The 19184-nt window shown below is 47.3% G+C and overlaps 1 protein-coding gene across 1 annotated transcript in view; it reads left to right on the top strand.

The window, feature by feature from the left end:
- Positions 1–19184, top strand: part of LOC129708379 (protein phosphatase 1 regulatory subunit 7-like) — a 77974-nt gene that overhangs the window by 26461 nt on the left and 32329 nt on the right. Inside the window, exons 7-9 of the mRNA XM_055654076.1 lie at positions 366–452; positions 15647–15718; positions 15822–15877. Coding sequence (XP_055510051.1) covers positions 366–452; positions 15647–15718; positions 15822–15877 — 215 coding nt within the window. The remainder of the gene's footprint in view (positions 1–365; positions 453–15646; positions 15719–15821; positions 15878–19184) is intronic.

Here is a 19184-nt window from a genome sequence, read left to right as displayed (position 1 = left end):
TTTCATCCTTTTTCTATTTTTATTTCATCTTCCCCTGCTGCAATCTTAGTTCAGGTTTTCATTTTTTTCTGGATTGTGTTCCCCAACTTTTGCCCGCCTGCCTACCAGATACATTCTTTATCTTCATGTCAATGTCCATGAGTTCATGTCATGTCAATATAACATGATCATTAACATGAATAATATTAGCTCCAATTTAAAATGAGATACACCTATTGGGTTTTTGGGTATTTCCAGGTTAATTTAAACCTAGTCTGTGTGGGAACAAAAGTTAGTCAGTGACCTCATTTACGTAACGTGCAAAAATCAAGTTTTGTAGAAATGGCATTTCACTGATAGTCATAAGTAAATTTTCCTTTATTCAGGCTGTGAATGGATTGCCCTGTCTCGAGGAGCTGTTTGCATCCCACAACAAGTTGTATGGGGTTGTTGATCTCAGTAGATGTAATAAGGTCAGTAGTGAAAGTACAAAATGCAAAAAAAAATCTGTTTATTTGTTTTATCTTAACTGTGACAATAACTGCATTGATAAATTGCATTGATCTGTTTGCAGAAGGACATTATGCAATTTTTGACCAGCTCATCGATATAATTTGAAGCCAAAGAGCATTTCAAATCATTTAACTCTGAATTAACCCTTTAATGTTCCAAGAGATTTATAAAGTATTCTGTGATTTTAAGAAGGTAGCCTGTCCAGTCCAAATAATCTCTGTCCTTAAATAGATTATGTAGGCCTTTCTTGGTAGTTAGTTATGGTTATGATTCTAATATATGACTTAAATACAGTAAACCCACAATTTAACAGACCCTTTTACAACGGACTTTGGTTATAGCGGACAGACTTGCCCACGCCATTCACAGTTCACACCACCTCCCCACCCTCTTCCAGCTTTGGCCACCCCCGGCCTGCACGGTCAAGTTGACGCAGCTGTTTTTGTGGCTCACATGTAGCCGCTGGGGACTACGCTTTCTTCAGGCCTTCGCCAATAACAGAACACCTCAGTCAGCGTGGGGCTTCATCCCCTCCCACCTGCTGCTGCTACTTCCTGTCCGTCCAAGGTCACTCCCCACTTCAATTCACCTCATCCTCCACCCATTGCTCTGATGACTCAGTCACTTCCGCCACCCTCCCCTCCACTTCTGCCTCTCCTCCTTCTTCCCCGGAGTTGCCGATATACTTCACTTTGGAAGATGTAGGTGACTGCAGGGGAGAAGGAAGAAAAGACAGCGGTGGAGCAAGGGGAGAGGCTGGATGGACAAAACAACGCACGAAGGAGGCGGTGGGGGGGTAGTGGTGGGTGGGGGGGGGGTCGTAGTGGGGTGGGTGGGCGGGCAGAGTAACAGAAAAAGGGTGCGGAGGGAACATGGAGCGAAGAAATCGTGAGGGAAGGAATTCCATGGTGACTGAGCATGTCCTGTCGGTGGCAGTGGCCAGAAGAAAGCATTGTACCTAGGGGCTACAGAGTGAACCGCAATAACAGCAGCTTAAACGGATGATGCGGTAACTGGTGAAGAAGGGCTTGCTGATATAGGTTATATATCCACTAGGGGCGCTGCCCTGGCAGCAGCCTCTACCTACAGCCTGTATGTCATTTCTATCTTTTTTATTATTTTTAGTTAGTCCAAAGTCTGTTTTAAGGGGAAACTTTTACTTTTCTATGTGGGGGAGGGGGGCAGGGTAAGGGGGAAACTGTCTCCAAGTCTCTTCCTGGCGGGGACGCGACTATTTCTCCGAGTCGCGTCCTCGCCCCCCACCTCGAGGCCTACCAGCTGGATCGGAGCGGCCTTTCCTGCCGGGGACCGGGATCCGGACCAGGGCTGCTACAGCGGCGGCACAGCGCTGGAGTCACCGCGGAGCGGGCGATGCCTACCTGGGTCGCCGTTGGAGCTCCGGAGCGTTGGGCCGCTGCTCAAACATCGTGGAGCTCTGGTGCGGAGAGCTTCCAACGCGGGCGGCGCTGAACGGCATCGTGGAGTCTTGGGGCGCCTTGCAGAGGGTCTCCAGCAGCAGTCTCCACCCGGCGCGGCCTGCGGACTTTGGAAGCCGCCAACTCCGGTAGGAGGGGGCCGACTCTGTGTCCACGCCGCTGAGGACGTCCCGCAGCCCCGAAGTCAGACTGGTATCATCCCGGCGTGCGGTCCTGGTCATCGGGCCGCCCGTAGCTGCAACTGCGGAGGGCTTGGGGAGACCCTGACCACGGGGAACAGTGGAGGAAGAAGACTGACTATGGTGCCTTCCCACACAGTGGGAAACTTTGATTCTGCTGTGTGGGGATGTTTTGTGTTAAATTCTATAGTGTGTTGAGTCCTGTTTATTTTTATTGTATGGCTGTATGGGAATTCATTTCACTGTGCCATCTGGCACATGTGACAATTAAATCTATCTTGTATCTTGTATCTTGCTGGCGCAGTCCAACAGCATTGGCACATAGTTTTAAGGTGAAAAATGCTGGAGTAACTTAGCAGACTGAATCAGTCTGAAGAATGGTCCCAACGTCACCTATCCATGTTTTCCAGAGATGCTGCCTGACCCGCTGAGTTACTCCAGCATTTTGTGTCCTTTTAACCAGCATCTGCAGTTCTTTACTTCAACTACATGCAATTATAATACCTTACTCAGTTATAGCGGACAATCGGCAATAACGGACACCATTCCCCTCTCCATGGTCTGTTACAAGGGTTTACTGTACAGTCAGGCGAAGCAGTTGTGCGTGCTCTAGTTTCCTGCCAGGTGAGAAACTATGCCAATGAACAATTTCAGTTTTGCGTGTCTTAGACTTCTCATGATTGATTCCTTGGCTGCATGAAGTACCTTCAAGAAACATGGAAGCCTGATATAGTTTCTCCTGAGCTAGCCAAGAGTGGAAATATGCACAAGGTGCCACTCAATACTTGAATGGTTCACCCAAACCTGGACCTCTTCTAAATGATGCCAGCAACCACCAGTTATTGTAACATAAAGATTCTTCAAGGCTTAACAATGTGGATTCTGAAAGGATGTTCGATCTAGAATTAAGAACTTTATAAACTCCACCATCAATAGTGTCACCTCCCTCAAACGGGTGACCATATTCCCGAATCAGAAGCCATGGATGAACAGCGAGGTCAGGCTACTGCTGAAAGCATGGGACACCGCTTTCAGGTCAGGTGATGCTCGAGCCTACAGTTCATCCAGGGCTAACCTGAAGAGGGGCATCAAGAAGGCCAAGCACTGCCATAAGCTCAGGATTGAGGACCACTTCAACAACAACTCCGACCCCCGACGCATGTGGCAAGGCATCCAGGCCATCACACATTATAGATCCACCAACGCCACCCCCACATCCAGCGACCCTCCTTCCTTGAGGAGCTTAACCACTTCTATGGCCGCTTCGACAGGGACAATCTAGAGACAGCCATCAAGGCCGTGCTCCCTGCTGATCACCAACCCCTCACTCTCACCCCCTACGACGTGTACGTGGCACTGAGTAGGACTAATGCACGTAAGGCTGCTGGCCCTGACGGCATCCCCAGGCGCGTCCTCAGGGCCTGTGCTGCGCAGCTGACAGACGTCTGGACTGACATCTTCAACCTGTCACTTGCCCCAGCAGTTGTTCTCACGTGCCTTAAAACCACCTCCATCGTGCCGGTGCCAAAACGCTCCACTGCGGCAAGCCTCAACGACTTCCGCCCAGTTGCACTTACCCCCATCATCACCAAGTGCTTCGAGAGGCTGGTCCTGGCACACCTCAAAAGCTGTCTACCCCCCACATTGGATCCCTATCAGTTTGCCTACCGCAAGAATAGGAGTACGGAGGATGCCATCTCAACGGCACTTCACTCCGCCCGCTCCCACCTCGACAACAAAGACACTTACGTAAGAATGTTGTTCATCGATTACAGCTCAGCATTCAACACCATTATACCCTCTAAACTGATCACCAAACTCGGTAACCCGGGCATCGACCCCTCCCTCTGCAACTGGATACTGGACTTTCTAACCAACAGACCCCAATCTGTTAGGTTAGACAAGCACACCTCTTCAACCCTCACCCTGAACACCGGCGTTCCACAGGGCTGTGTGCTGAGCCCCCCCCTCTACTCCCTCTTCACCTACGACTGCACACCTGTACATGGTACTAACACCATCATCAAGTATGCAGATGATACAACGGTGATTGGCCTCATCAGCAACAACGATAAGTCGGCCTATAGGGAGGAGGTCCAGCTCCTAGCAGCATGGTGCGCTGACAACAACCTGGCCCTTAACTCCAAGAAGACCAAGGAGCTCATTGTAGACTTCAGGAAGTCTAGGGGCGGCACGCACATCCCCATCCACATTAACGGGACGGAGGTGGAACGTGTTTCCAGCTTCAGGTTCCTGGGGGTCAACATCTCCGATGACCTCTCTTGGACCCACAATACCTCAACTCTGGTCAAGAAGGCTCACCAGCGTCTCTTCTTCCTGAGGAGACTGAAGAAGGTCCATCTGTCTCCTCAGATCCTGGTGAACTTCTACCGTTGCACTATCGAGAGCATCCTTACCAACTGTATCACAGTATGGTATGGCAACTGCTCTGTCTCCGACCGGAAAGCACTGCAGAGGGTGGTGAAAATTGCCCAACGCATCACCGGTTCCTCGCTCCCCTCCATTGAGTCTGTCCAAAGCAAGCGTTGTCTGCGGAGGGCGCTCAGCATCGCCAAGGACTGCTCTCACCCCAACCATGGACTGTTTACCCTCCTACTATCCGGGAGGCGCTACAGGTTTCTCCGTTGCTGGACCAGCAGGTCCAGGAACAGCTTCTTCCCTGCGGCTGTCACACTACTCAACAATGTACCTCGGTGACTGCCAATGCACACCCCCCCACCTCCCCCCCCGGACTGACAATGACAATTAAAGTTGAATCTGAATCTGAATCTGAAGAGTGCAATTTCAGAATAAGGGTTTGCACATTTTGGAGAGGCAGAGGAATTTCATCCCTCAGATGTTTGTCAATCTTTGGAGCCTTTTGTCCTGGATGCTAAATCTTTGAATATGGTTAACATTTAGATAGATATTTGGACTATAGGGTAACCACCAATTAAGAGAGCAGGCAGGAAATTGGAGCTGTGGCAAAATCAAATAAGCCATGAATTTATTAAATAGCAAAGCAGCTCAAGAGGAGATATGGCCTTCTGCTCACTCATATGTAACAAGCTGCAGGCAGCTACTGGGTGTCGCTAGGGACCTCATTGACGAAGACTATGGTACTCCATAGTTGGCAGTGGCTTACAAATGCTTACAAATGCTTACAAAGGAAATAATTAGGAGGGGCATCCAGGGCGAGTAGGTGTTTGGTAAAAGATTAGTGTTTAAAATCTGAGCCGTGTTTAGAGAAGCAGCTATAATATCACTTATACCAGCTCCACAATCAGGTCTTTATCTTTTAATGTTCCTTGGCAGTGATCCATTTTAGAACAATCAATAAGTGGCATGGCATATGTGATACCCTTGTGAAAAAGGGGAGAAAAACATAGCAGACAACTCCAAACCCGTCAGTTTAACCTTGGGAGTGAACCTTTTAAAAACAATAATAAAGGAAAAAATTGATAAGCGCTTAGAGAAGTTTGTGTTAAATGAGAGCCAATGTAAATTCACAGATCAAAGGCAAATTATGTTTGACTAATCTGATTAAATCTTTTAGGTAACAGAAAAGGTTGAGGCAAAAGTTGTTAAATTTTACAAAGGCAGTTGGCTAAACCCCACACAAAAAACTCCACACAAAAAGACCACGAGGTAAAAAATGAATTGTCAGCTTAGATAAGGAATTAACTCAAGGTCAACATGCAATGTGTCGTTGTAAATCATTGTTTTTCACACAGGAGCATAGTGGAAGTGATTTTCCTCGGAAGTTGGGGCAATGAATACAACTTATCAGATGTGGGCACAAGAGACTGTAGATGCTGGAATCTTGAGTAAAAAAACTGTTGGAGGAACTCAGCGAATCTGGCAGCATCTGTGGAGGGACATTGTCAGACAATGTTTTGTGTCCGGACCCTTCTTCAGATTGATGAAACATCCCAACCCAAAACGTTGTTTGCCCATTTCTCTGCACAGATGCGGCCTGACCCACTGAGTTCCTCCAGCAGTTTGTCTTTTACTTGTCGCATGTACTGTATATTAATAACTTCTATATGGATGTACAGGTTAAAAATTTGGAAGTTGCAGATGGCATTAAGCTGGAAATGTGTAGAAGATTAAAAAGCTTGTCCTCATAGGCCAAAATATTGAGTATAAGAATGAGACATCATGTTGCAGCTGTGCATAGCATTGATTAGACCGCACTCAGAGTAATATGTATAGTGTTGATCACCGCGCTGCGAGAAGGATCTGTTCGCAATAGAGAGTGCAGAAGAGCTTCACGATTATGGTCTTGAATGGAGGGCTGTTGCTTTAAGATACAAACATAGAAACATAGAAAATAGGTGCAGGAGTAGGCCATTCGGCCCTTCGAGCCTGCACCGCCATTCGATATGATCATGGCTGATCATCCAACTCAGTATCCCATCCCTGCCTTCTCTCCATACCCCCTGATCCCTTTAGCCACAAGGGCCACATCTAACTCCCTCTTAAATATAGCCAATGAACGGGCCTCAACTACCTTCTGTGGCAGAGAATTCCACAGATTCACCACTCTCTGTGTAAAAAATGATTTTCTCATCTCTGTCCTAAAAGACTTCCCTCTTATCCTTAAACTGTGACCCCTAGTTCTGGATTTCCCCAACATCGGGAATAATCTTCCTGCATCTAGCCTGTCTAACCCCTTAAGAATTTTGTAAGTTTCTATAAGATCCCCCCTCATTCTTCTAAATTCTAGCGTGTACAAGCCGAGTCTGTCCAGTCTTTCTTTATATGAAAGTCCTGCCATCCCAGGAATTAGTCTGGTGAACCTTCTCTGTACTCCCTCTATGGTAAGAATGTATTTCCTCAGATTAGGAACTGTACGCAATACTCCAGGTGTGGTCTCACCAAGACCCTGTACAACTGCAGTAGAACCTCCCTGCTCTTATATTCAAATCCTTTTGCTATGAATGCTAACATACCATTTGCTTTCTTCACTGCCTGCTGCACCTGCATTCCTACTTTCAATGACTGGTGTATCATGACACCCAGGTCTCGTTGCATATCCCCTTTTCCTAATCGGCCACCATTCAGATAATAGTCTACTTTCCTGTTTTTGCCACCAAAGTGGATAACCTCACATTTATCCACATTATACTGCATCTGCCATGCATTTGCCCACTCACCCAACCTATCCAAGTCACCTTGCAGCCTCCTAGCATCCTCCTCACAGCTAACTTTGCCCCCCAGCTTCGTGTCATCCGCAAACTTGGAGATGTTGCATTCAATTCCCTCATCCAGATCATTAATATATATTGTAAATAGCTGGGGTCCCAGCACTGAGCCTTGCGGTACCCCACTAGTCACTGCCTGCCATTCTGAAAAGGACCCGTTTACTCCTACTCTTTGCTTCCTGTCTGCCAGCCAGTTCTCGATCCACATCAATACTGAACCCCCAATATCGTGTGCTTTAAGTTTGTATACTAATCTCTTATGTGGGACCTTGTCGAAAGCCTGCTGAAAGTCCAGATATAACACATCCACTGGTTCTCCCTTAACCACTCTACTACTGGACGCCCGCAGCAACGGCTGCGGAGGGTTGAGGTCCCGACCAAGGGGGAAAATGGAGGAGGACTGCCAAATTGTGTGCCTTCCACCACAATGATGAATGCTGTGGTGGATGTTTATGTTAAATTTTTATTGTGTTTTTGTGTATGTTCTTTATCATTGTACCGCTGCTGACATATTCATTTCACTTGCACTTTATGTGCAATGTGACAATTAAACCGTATTGTATTGTATTGTAGTTACATCCTCGAAAAATTCTATAAGATTCGTCAGACATGATTTACCTTTCATAAATCCATGCTGACTTTGTCCAATGAATTCACCACTTTCCAAATGTGCTGCTATCCCATCTTTAATAACTGACTCCAGAATTTTCCCCACCACCGATGTTAGACTAACTGGTCTGTAATTCCCCGTTTTCTCTCTCCCTCCCTTTTTAAAAGTGGGGTTACATTACCTACCCTCCAGTCCTCAGGAACTACTCCAGAATCTAAAGAGTTTTGAAAAATTATCACTAATGCATCCACTATTTCTGCGGCTACTTCCTTAAGTACTCTGGGATGCAACTTATCTGGCCCTGGGGATTTATCGGCCTTTAATCCATTCAATTTAGCTAACACCACTTCCCGGCTAACCTGGATTTCACTCAGTTCCTCCATCTCATTTAACCCCCGGTCCCTTGCTATTTAAGGTGAGATTGAATAAGCTAGGTCTATTCTAGAGTGAAGATGGCTGGGAAGAAACTATACAGAGGTTTATAAGATTTTAAATTACATTGACTTCTTTGTTGCAGGTCAGCGGAGTTTAGAACTAGAGGGCACAGGTTTAAGGTGGAAGTGGAGAAAAATAAAGGTGCTCGGAGCAATAAATTTTTCACACAAAGGGTGGTGCTTAACTGGAATGAACTGCCAGGTTTAGTTTAGGTTAGACATAAAGCGTGGAAACCTACCTTTCGGCCCACTAAGTCTGCACCGACAAGCACTCACTGCACACTAGTTCTATCCAACACAATATGGACAAGTTTTTTACAGAAGCCAATTAACCTACAAAACTGCACATCTTTTGAATGCGGGAGGAAACCGGAACAGACTGCAAGAAGCCCATAATGAGAAGGTGGTCATGTGGCATTTAAAATCTAATACTTGAAGTGACACATTATGGCAGACAGATTCAGGAAAGATAAGATAGACTAAGAAGCATTGTTCCAAAGCGTGTGCAGTCACAGAGGGACTAGTGAATGTGAATACTTTTTTTGAAAGTGACAGGCATGATGAGAGAGTAGACAAAAATGCTGGAGAAACTCAGCGGGTGAGGCAGCATCAATGGAGCGAAGGAAATAGGCAACGTTTCAGGTCGAGTCCCTTCTGACTGATGTGAGGGTGGGAGGAGGGGGGCGGGAAGAAGAAAGGAAGATGCGGAGACAGTGGGCTGAGGGAGAGCTGAGAAGGGAAGGAGAAAGCAGGGATTACCTGAAATTAGAGAAGTCAATGTTCATACCGCTGGGGTGTAAACTGCCCAAGCGAAATATGAGGTGCTGCTCCTCCAATTTACTGTGGTCCTCACTCTGGCCATGGAGGAGGCCCAGGACAGAAAGGCCGGATTCGGAATGGGAGGGGGAGTTGAAGTGTTGAGCCACCGGGAGATCAGGTAGGTTAATGCGAACCGAGCGGAGATGTTGGGCGAAGCGATCGCCGAGCCTACGCTTGTCTCACCGATGTAGAGCAGCTGACACCTAGAGCAGGTGAACCTCTGCCGCACCTGGAAAGACTGCTTGGGTCCTTGAATGGAGTCAAGGGGGGAGATAAAGCGACAAGTGTAGCATTTCCTGCGGTTGCAAGGGAAAGGGACAAAATGACCATGGAGTTACAGAGGGAGCGATCTCTGCGGAAAGCAGACAGGGGAGGAGATGGGAAGATGTGGCCAGTGGTGGGATCCCGTTGGAGGTGACGAAAATGTCAGAGGATTATTTGTTGTATGTGATGGCTGGTAGGGTGGAAGGTGAGGATGGAAGGGTAGAAGAAGAGTCCTTAAAGGAAGCAGGGTAGAATCCTTACAGGAAGCAGGGTGGGAAGAAGTGTAGTCACCCAGGATGCTCCATAGATGCTGCCTCACCCGCTGCATTTCTCCAGCATTTTTGTCTACCTTCGATTTTCCAGCATCTGCAGTTCCTTCTTAAACATGATGAGAGAGTGTTTACTGAAGCATATGGAAATCTTGGCTTCATAAACAGAGGGCAGAAAAAGCAGGAAGGTTAAGATGTAGCAGTATAACATGGCAAAAATTCTGGTCTTCTCACGAAGGGAAAATGTGAAGGTCTTGGAGAGATGGAATGGATTCACCAGAATGGTTCCAGGGATGAGTATATATATTAGAGAAGCCGGGCTTGTTGTTTTTGGAGTAAAGAGGATTAGGTGGAGTAAAACAACAAAATGTGGAGAAACTCAGCAGGTCGGTCAGCATCTGTAGTGAGAAATGAACACTTTTCAGGTCAGACATTTCTTCAATTCAATTCAGTTTAATTCAACTGTAATGTCATCGCACAAATACAAGTATGAGTACAACGAAATGCAGTTTTGCGTCAGTCCGTAGTAGTTGTGCATAAAGAAATTTAAAAAATAGAAAGAGAGAAGATACAGAATAATCAAAAAATACAGAATAATTAAACAATGGGGATGGGGGGACCAGAGAAATCTATCGGCGGGACTCCGAGTTCAGCAGTGTAATTGTATTATTGTAGAAGCTGTTCCTCATCCTACTAGTACGTGACCTGAGGCTCCTGTACCGCCTCCCTGATGGGAGGAGGGCAAACAGTCCATGGTTGGGGTGTGAGGGGTCTTTGATGATCTTCCCAGCCCGTCTCAGACACCGTTTTCGGTGGAGGGCATCCATGGCAGGGAGCGGGGCACCGATGATGTGCTGCGCGGTTTTCACCACCCGTTGTAGTGCCTTCCTGTCCGCAGCAGTGCAGCTGCTGTACCATACCGTGAAGCAGGTGGTCAGGATACTCTCTATGGTACAGCGGTAAAAGTTGGTCAGGATCCGGGGGGACAGGTGGGCTTTCTTGAGCCTCCTCAGGAAGTAAAGGCGCTGCTGTGCCTTTTTGATCAGCTTGGAGGTGTTGAGGGACCAGGACAAATCCTCCGAGATATGTACTCCGAGGAATTTATAGCTGGAGACGCGCTCCACCTCAGTCCCGTTTATATGGATGGGGGTATGACTGCCTCCTCTGGTCTGCCTGAAGTCAACAATAATCTCCTTCGTCTTTTTGGAGTTGAGGACGAGGTTATTGTTGGCACACCAGGCTGTCAGGTGCTAGATCTCCTCCCTGTAGGCTGACTCATCGTTGTCGCTGATCAGTCCTACTACCGTGGTATCGTCAGCAAACTTAATAATGGCATTGGATCCGTACTTTGGGATGCAGTCGTAGGTGAAGAGGGAGTAGAGGAGAGGGCTGAGCACACAGCCCTGTGGCACTCCGGTGTTCAGTGTTATAGTGGAGGAGGTGAGGTTATTGACCCTAACAGACTGTGGTCTGTTAGTGAGGAAGTCCAGTGTCCAGTTGCAGAGGGAGGTGGAGATGCCAAGTCCACTGAGCTTGGTGATCAAGCTGGCGGGGATGACGGTGTTAAAGTCAATGAACAGCAGCCTGATGTAGGAGTTGTTGTAGTCCAGGTGGGTCAGGGCAGAGTGTAGGGCCGCCGATATGGCGTCCTCTGTAGACCTGTTGGTCCGGTAGGCAAACTGATGGGGGTCCAGTGTGGGGGGGGAGGCAGGCTTTGAGGTGAGCCAAGATCAGCCGCTCAAAGCACTTAGAAATGACAGGGGTGAGTGCCACTGAGCGGAAATCATTGAGACTCCCTGTAGCTGACTGTTTGGGCACTGGCACGATGGTTGATGTCTTGAGGCAAGTGGGGACAACACCCTGGGCCAGTGAGAGATTGAAAATGTCGGCGAGGACTGGGGATAGTTGTCCAGCACATGCCCTAAGCACCCGGCCAGGGATGCCATCGGGGCCGGCAGCTTTGCGCTCATTCACCTTGCTCAGTGCATCTTGTAAAGCAGAGGCGGAGAGGCTGAGAGGTTGTTCATTCGGGGGTGGGGCAACTTTAATGGCTGGGGTTTTGTTGTCCCGGTCAAGGCGAGCATAGAAGTGGTTTAGCTCATCAGGCAGGGTGGCGTTGTCTGGGGGAGGGGTGTTAACTTTCTGGTAATCGGCAAGGGATTTGATTCCTTGCCACATGCGCCTGGGGTCAGAGTTGTTATGGGAATGCTCCTCAATACGCCGTTTATGATTGAGTTTAGCCATCCTAATTCCCATTTTCAGATTGTCCCTGGATGTGCTGTATCCCTCAGCGTCGCCAGATCTGAAAGCGGCATCGCAAGCCTCCAGTAGGAGTCTGACCTCCCTGCTCATCCACGACTTCTGGTTAGGGAAGGGCTTTATCTCCTTGTGGGTAGTGACATTATCGGTGAACAGAATTTTATATAGTCCAGAACTGTTGAGGTGTACGAGTTGATGGGCTCCTCCTTTGTCACTTGTGAATTGAAGGTGGACTGAAACGTTGTAGCAAGATGAGACTCCAGCCTTTGTCTGATTCTGAAACTGCTCCAGTCTGTCTATAAAGTCAGAGACACAGCCCCTCAGGCCAAACCTTCACTGTCCTCATGGTAGGTTTCACACGTCTGATCAGAGGTGTGTATTTGGGGAGCAGGAACAGGGAGAGGTGGTCAGACTGTCCAAGGTGGGGGAGGGGGAGGGCTTTGTAGGCTTCAGTAATATTAGTGTAAACTAAGTCCAGAACATTGTTTCCTCTGGTTGGGCAGGAAACATGCTGATGGAACCTGGGGAGTACAGTTTTAAGGTCGGAGTGGTTGAAATCACCCGCAACAATAAATGCCCCCTCTGGGTGAGCAGATAGATGTTTGCTGATAGCAGCTTGCAGCTCTTCCATTGCTAGCCTGGCATTAGCGTCCGGGGGAACATAGACTGCAGTGATAACAGTCGATGTGAATTCCCTGGGCAAATAGAAGGGCCTGCACTTTAACATCAGGTATTCCAGGTCAGCAGAGCAGTGACTACCAATCTTAACAACGTCCGTGCACCATGTGTTATTCACATAAATGCATAGTCCGCCGCCCTTGGTCTTACCGGAGTCCTCCACTGATCTGTCGGCACTGAAGACAGTGCGTCCCTCCAGCTCAATGGCGTTGTCTGGGATGTTGTCCTTGAGCCATGTTTCAGTGAATACCATGGCGTTGCAGTCGGCGATCCTTCTGTGTGTGGTGATCCGCAGCCTTAGTTCGTCCATTTTACTCACGAAAGACCGGACATTCGCGAGGAAAATGCTGGGCAGAGCTGGCTGGTGAGGATTTGATTTCAGCCTAGCTCTATGGCCTCCCCGCTTCCCACGCCTTTGTTTGCGGTCCCTGCGCCGCCTCCGGGTACTTCCTGTCGGGGGCGCAGACCCGCTAGATCACGGTGTCCTGGCGATCTCCGGCGGCAGTTGAAAGTCGCTTCTGGGGCTCGTTGTGCAGAGACGGCCGTTCAGATCTTGTGTACCAAGTGATTTGCAATGAGGAATAAAAATGTAGCAGTTACTAAAGTAAAGCATATCACTAACATGATTTCATATCATGGTTTAAATGTCATAAAACTATGCATATCAAGCTGTTTTTCGTTGCATGTAATGAATATGCCTGATAACTTTTGCAAATTTAAATTTTGTTGAAGACATTGAGAGATATGAGGAAAGGAGGAGTATATGACGTTTGGACATAGGTCAGCTTACCTCATTGAATAGTGACAATATATCAGATTCAGATTCAATTTTAATTTTAATTGTCATTGTCAGTGTACAGTACAGAGACAACAAAATGCATTTAGCATCTCCCTGGAAGAGCGACATAGCAAATGATTTGAATAAATAATAATAAGTGTCCGGGGGGGGGGGGGGGGGTGATTGGCAGTCACCGAGGTACGTTGTTGAGTAGAGTGACAGCCGCTGGAAAGAAGCTGTTCCTCGACCTGCTGGTTCGGCAACGGAGAGACCTGTAGCGCCTCCCGGATGGTAGGAGGGTAAACAGTCCATGGTTGGGGTGAGAGCAGTCCTTGGCGATGCTGAGCGCCCTCCGCAGACAGCGCTTGCTTTGGACAGACTCAATGGAGGGGAGCGAGGAACCGGTGATGCGTTGGGCAATTTTCACCACCCTCTGCAATGCCTTCCGGTCGGAGACAGAGCAGTTGCCATACCATACTGTGATGCAGTTGGTAAGGATGCTCTCGATGGTGCAGCGGTAGAAGTTCACCAGGATCTGAGGAGACAGATGGACCTTCTTCAGTCTCCTCAGGAAGAAGAGAAGCTGATGAGCCTTCTTGATCAGAGTAGAGGTATTGTGGGTCCAAGAGAGGTCATCGGAGATGTTGACTCCCAGAAACCTGAAGCTAGAAACACGTTCCACCTCCGTCCCGTTAATGTGGATGGGGGTGTGCGTGCCGCCTCTGGACTTCCTGAAGTCTACAATGAGCTCCTTGGTCTTCTTGGAGTTAAGGGCCAGGTTGTTGTCAGCGCACCATGCTGCTAAGTGCTGGACCTCCTCCCTGTAGGCCAGCTCATCGTTGTTGATGATGAGGCCAATCACCGTTGTATCATCTGCATACTTGATGATGGTGTTAGTACCATGTACAGGTGTGCAGTCATAGGTGAAGAGGGAGTAGAGGAGGGGGCTCAGCACACAGCCCTGTGGAACGCCGGTGTTCAGGGTGAGGGTTGAAGAGGTGTGCTTATCTAACCTCACAGACTGGGGTCTGTTGGTTAGAAAGTCCAGTATCCAGTTGCAGAGGGAGGGGTCGATGCCCAGGTTACCGAGTTTGGTGATCAGATATATATAGCCTACTGTTCCTATGTTTGTTTTTAATTATTTGTGTGTGGATAGAATTTTTAGAACAAAGTGATTTGCAACCAGTGTACCACTATTTTAACCTGTATATCTATATATGGACATTTCATATGCTAATTTTGTTCCAAACAATTGTTCTGTTTTCGATAAATGAGAATAACTTGTAGGCCTGGATTTTGATTAATTCTATCTTTTTGATTGTTGGTGGATGTAGTGTGAATTCTGTATGAGCTGCAAACTACATGTTTTATGCAGTATATCTTCACCCTTTTCTGTGCAACCTAATTTGTATTCTATTTAATCACTGTGGCTACAATCTGTTGTAAACTATTAGTTTAGTTGAGTTTAGAGATACAGCGAGGAAACGGGCCTTTCGACCTAACGAGTCTGAGCCGACCAACAATTACCCCATACACTAGTTCTATCCGACACTTTGGGACAATTTACAGAAGCCAATTAACCTACAAACTCGCACATCTTTGGAATGTGGGAAGAACCCGGAGAAAACCCACGCAGTTATGGGGAGAATGTGTGAACGCCGTACAGACAGCACCCGTAATCAAAATCGAACCCCGGTCTCTGGCGCTGTAAGGCAGCAAATCTACCGCTATTCCACTGTGCCATCCCGATTGGTATAGAGTGTAATACCATTTAACAATCGCCAGTTCCTGTTAACTACTCATGATTATGTTGTGTGATTGTGCTAAAATCTGTAGTCAAGATATTCCACTGCACATTAAAGGATATGTTGGAATAGTGTTAATACCATGGAATAACAACCAGTTTGGTTGTGGTCACGTTGCATGAAAATTCACATGGCCAAAGTCTTTGTCACAAGATACTGGGTCTTGCACATTTCACATGTGAAAACGTGCCAGCCTGTACTCCATTCTTGAGATTGGATGTGGTTGTCTGTGATTGGTGAGTGTTACTTGGGGTGTGTTTACCATCATCAGGCGGTTCTGTTTTTTGGAGGTGAGATAGGGGATGGCAGGTGATGTGAATAGGCCAAACACCTGTGTGATGGGGAGAGGACTAAGTATAATGCAAATGTAAATTTTTATTCTTTACCTCATCTTTTAATGATCTTTTTCACATCAGTTACAGGAACTGGATTTATCCAACAACAAAATTTCAGAGGTCCATGGACTATCTTTGCTGGAAACTTTAACTGTAAGTGTTTGTAAAAAACTGTTATCCCATTGAAACAATTTCCATATATGTTGACAGACCTATCACTGTCGATGTGAATTATGATTTGTTGTCCTTTCCACAGTCCGTAGATCTGTCCAGCAATGTCATGTGCAGTACTGAAAGGCTTGGAATTTTGAGGTTTGTGGATTTATTCTATAAAACTATTGAGAAAACTTGGATCAAGAAAAGGCATCCTTCGTCCACCATCTGTGGTGTTGGCCTTAATCGTAAATTCGATTATCTTTCTCCCACATCTCTCACCTTCACCATGCCCCACCTAACACAAACTCTGAAAATGGTGGATCCAAATCAGTTAGAAAAAATCATATCAGAGAATAAATGCTACCTGTCCCGCTGAGTTACTCCAGTATTTTGTATCTACCTATCGAATATATTTCTAACTAAATGTAGCAAAACTGTAAAAATGTTTGTATATAATGTTGATTATTTGGATGCCCTTGTTGTGCAAGTGAAATATCCACAAGTATCTTAAGTCTCCCATTTTATTTTTTACATACTTATTGATCCAGTCTCTCTTCCCAGTGCAGCTGTTTATGTTTTAATATTATGTCCAGTCTTAGTATTTAATAATATTTACTTGATGGCATAAATTAATAGTATCAACTAAATAAGCTAACAAATCATTATTCCATCTCCATATTGGTAATTAGTCCACAGTAAATACTTGATATTGGACACATTTGTCATACTACTACGAGCCTTATCCAATCCTTATATACATAATAAAGCAATATTAAATTATCAAGAGTCCCATGATTTTATTTCAGGCATTCAGCAAGTATTATTAAAAAAACAATTATTTGAAATGTATTCCCCTTCTTGAGCTTTAATCTCCCCTATTTGATGTGTGCACCAGATGGAGGATTGGTAGATAATTAATCATCCTGTCCTCTGGCAGCCCCAGCTGCTTGCTGATGTACTGTTAGAAAAATTATTCATGCTTCACTTTACATTTCTTTCATGTGTCATAATTCTGGACTGAGGAGGCTGATGAACAAGCCAGAGGATCGCCACAATTGTTCCCGCTGTAAATTGTAAATGATGGCACATTTACAGAGTAAATGATGGCTACATTATACAGAGCATTTTTCATACTGCTTAAAGATAACCTATATTTTTAGGACAGATTTATCATTTGATTTGATGTAGAAATTTAGGATTTGTCTTCTAAATTGAGGTTGGTGAAGTGCAGCAGGGGTGTAAAATAGGGTAGAAGTTGAACATTGAAGCATTTTAAACAATCGGCGATTGGAAAGAGTGCCTGGTCCCCTCCAATGACTCGCTTAAAAGGTAATTGTTGATTGGTATATCCAGATGGTGATTTGATGCAGTATTTAATACAAACAGCCAGATTGAAACCAGATATTCACTCATGACTTCCCATTCCCCGCCCATCCTATGATGACTCAACAATCTCCAATGTTCGCTTTGTCCCATCATATGGATTTGGCTTCCCCCCCACCTCACTCTCTCCTTTCTCCCTTTTTCATTTTCATTGTTCTCCCCACACACTCTCCCACCCATCCCCCTCGCCCACCCACCTCCCCCTCGCTCTCCCACCTGTCCCCCCGCTCTCCCACCCCCCCCCCCCCGCTCCCCCATGCCTCCCCCTCGCTCCACCCCTCCCCGTTCTATCAATCCTCCCCCTCGCTCTCTCACCCCCCTCATTCTTCCACCCCCCGTCCCCCCACTCCCACCCCCTCCCCCCTCTGCCCCCCACTCTCCCCACCCCTCCACCTCGCTCTCCCCCACCCCTCCCCCTCGCACTCCCCACCCCTCCCCCTCGCTCTCCCACCCCCCTCCCGCGCACTCCCACCCCTCTCCCTCACTCTCCTCACCCCTCCCCCCCTCGCTCTCCCACCCCCCCCTCCCTCTCGCTCTCACGCCGCCTCTCCCTCACTCTCCCACCCTTCCCCTTTCATTTCCCCCTCTCACATTTCCCCCTTCGTATATCCCTCCCTGTCCGACACTCATTTCCCTTCCTGTCCTTCCTTTTTTTAGCTTTCCTCCCCCTCATTCTCTTGCTTCACAATCTCTCACCTTTCTCCTCTTCTCCCATTCGCCTTCGTCCCCTCTAACACTCGTCCCCATCTCCCCTCTTGCCTTCCTCCCCTCGCATTTCTCCCCCTCCCCCCCTCATCTTTCTCCCTCTTGCCCCTTCCTCCTTTCAATCCCCCTCTCGTCTTCCTCCCTCCCTGGTCCCTTCCTTTCCCTTCCCCTCTCCCTTCCCCCTCTCCCCCCCCCCTCTCTTCCCCTCTCCCTTTCCATCCTCTCTCTTCCTCTGCCACCATTTCCCTTCCCCCTCTCCCTTCCTCCCGTCCCCTCCCTTTCAACCCTCCCTCTCTCCCTCCCCACCCTTTCTCCCCAACCCACGCTCCCTTGTCTTCCTTTCTCTCCCCACCCCTTCCTTTCTCCCCCACCCCTCCCACCCCTCTCCCTTCCTCCCACTCCCCTTCACTTCCTCTCCCACCCCCTCCCTTCCTCCCCTCCCCTTTTTCACCTGCCTCTGTCCCTCTAGCCTACCTCCTCCCCGTTCACCTTCCTCCTCCCTCGTTCACCTTCCTCCCTTTCCTCCTCGCACACCTTCCACCCCTCTGCCTCGCTCGCTTTGCTTCTCGCTCACCTTCCCACCCCTTCCTAATGCATTTGCTCTTCCTTCCCCTTCACTTGATTTTATACCCGTCCTCTCTTTCCTCACTCACTTTCTGCCCTCTCCTTGCTCTGTTTCTCCTCTCCCTGTTGCTTGCTAGAGCAATCAAATATATTCATTAATAAGAACAGGGACTTGATTCTGTTTCAAGAGCCAAGTACACAAGGTTATATAGAGTTCAGATTCTAATCTCCAAAAACTACACTTTTAACTTTTCTCCCAAGATCCTTTTTGTCTGTTTCAAATGCCAAACGTCAGTGTCGTTGATGTGGAATGGGCAGTGACAATGGGATTATTTGAACTTTGAGAAATGCTTTGAAGTTCATTTTGTTCAGAGTTGTTGCCTTTCTGGTTTCCTTGGTGGGGCAATATTTTTGACTCTCTGTTTGAAATTTTCTGCAGTTTGGAATTGTTAGCTTTAAACTCCAGATATCAATTTGGCTCAAGTTCCAGTTCTACTTGCAGAAACAAAGAACTGTTAATACACAAAAGGACACAAAGTTCTGGAGTAACTCAGCAGGTCAGGCATTGTTTCTGGAGAACTTGGATGTGACGTTTCAATCGAGACCCTTCTCCATATTTAAAGAATGGTCTTGACCCGAAACGTCATCAAACCAGAACTAGGGGCCACAGTTTAAGAATAAGGAGTAAGCCATTTAGAACGGAGACGAGGAAACATTTTTTCTCACAGAGAGTGGTGAGTCTGTGGAATTCTCTGCTCAGAGGGCGGTGGAGGCGGGTTCTCTGGATGTTTTCAAGAGAGAGCTAGGTAGG

Source organism: Leucoraja erinacea, chromosome 23 (genome assembly GCF_028641065.1).
Source record: "Leucoraja erinacea ecotype New England chromosome 23, Leri_hhj_1, whole genome shotgun sequence".
Taxonomy (NCBI): Eukaryota; Metazoa; Chordata; class Chondrichthyes; order Rajiformes; family Rajidae; genus Leucoraja; species Leucoraja erinaceus.
Note: the sequence above shows the minus strand (reverse complement) of the source record. Positions and strands in the feature narration are given on the sequence as shown.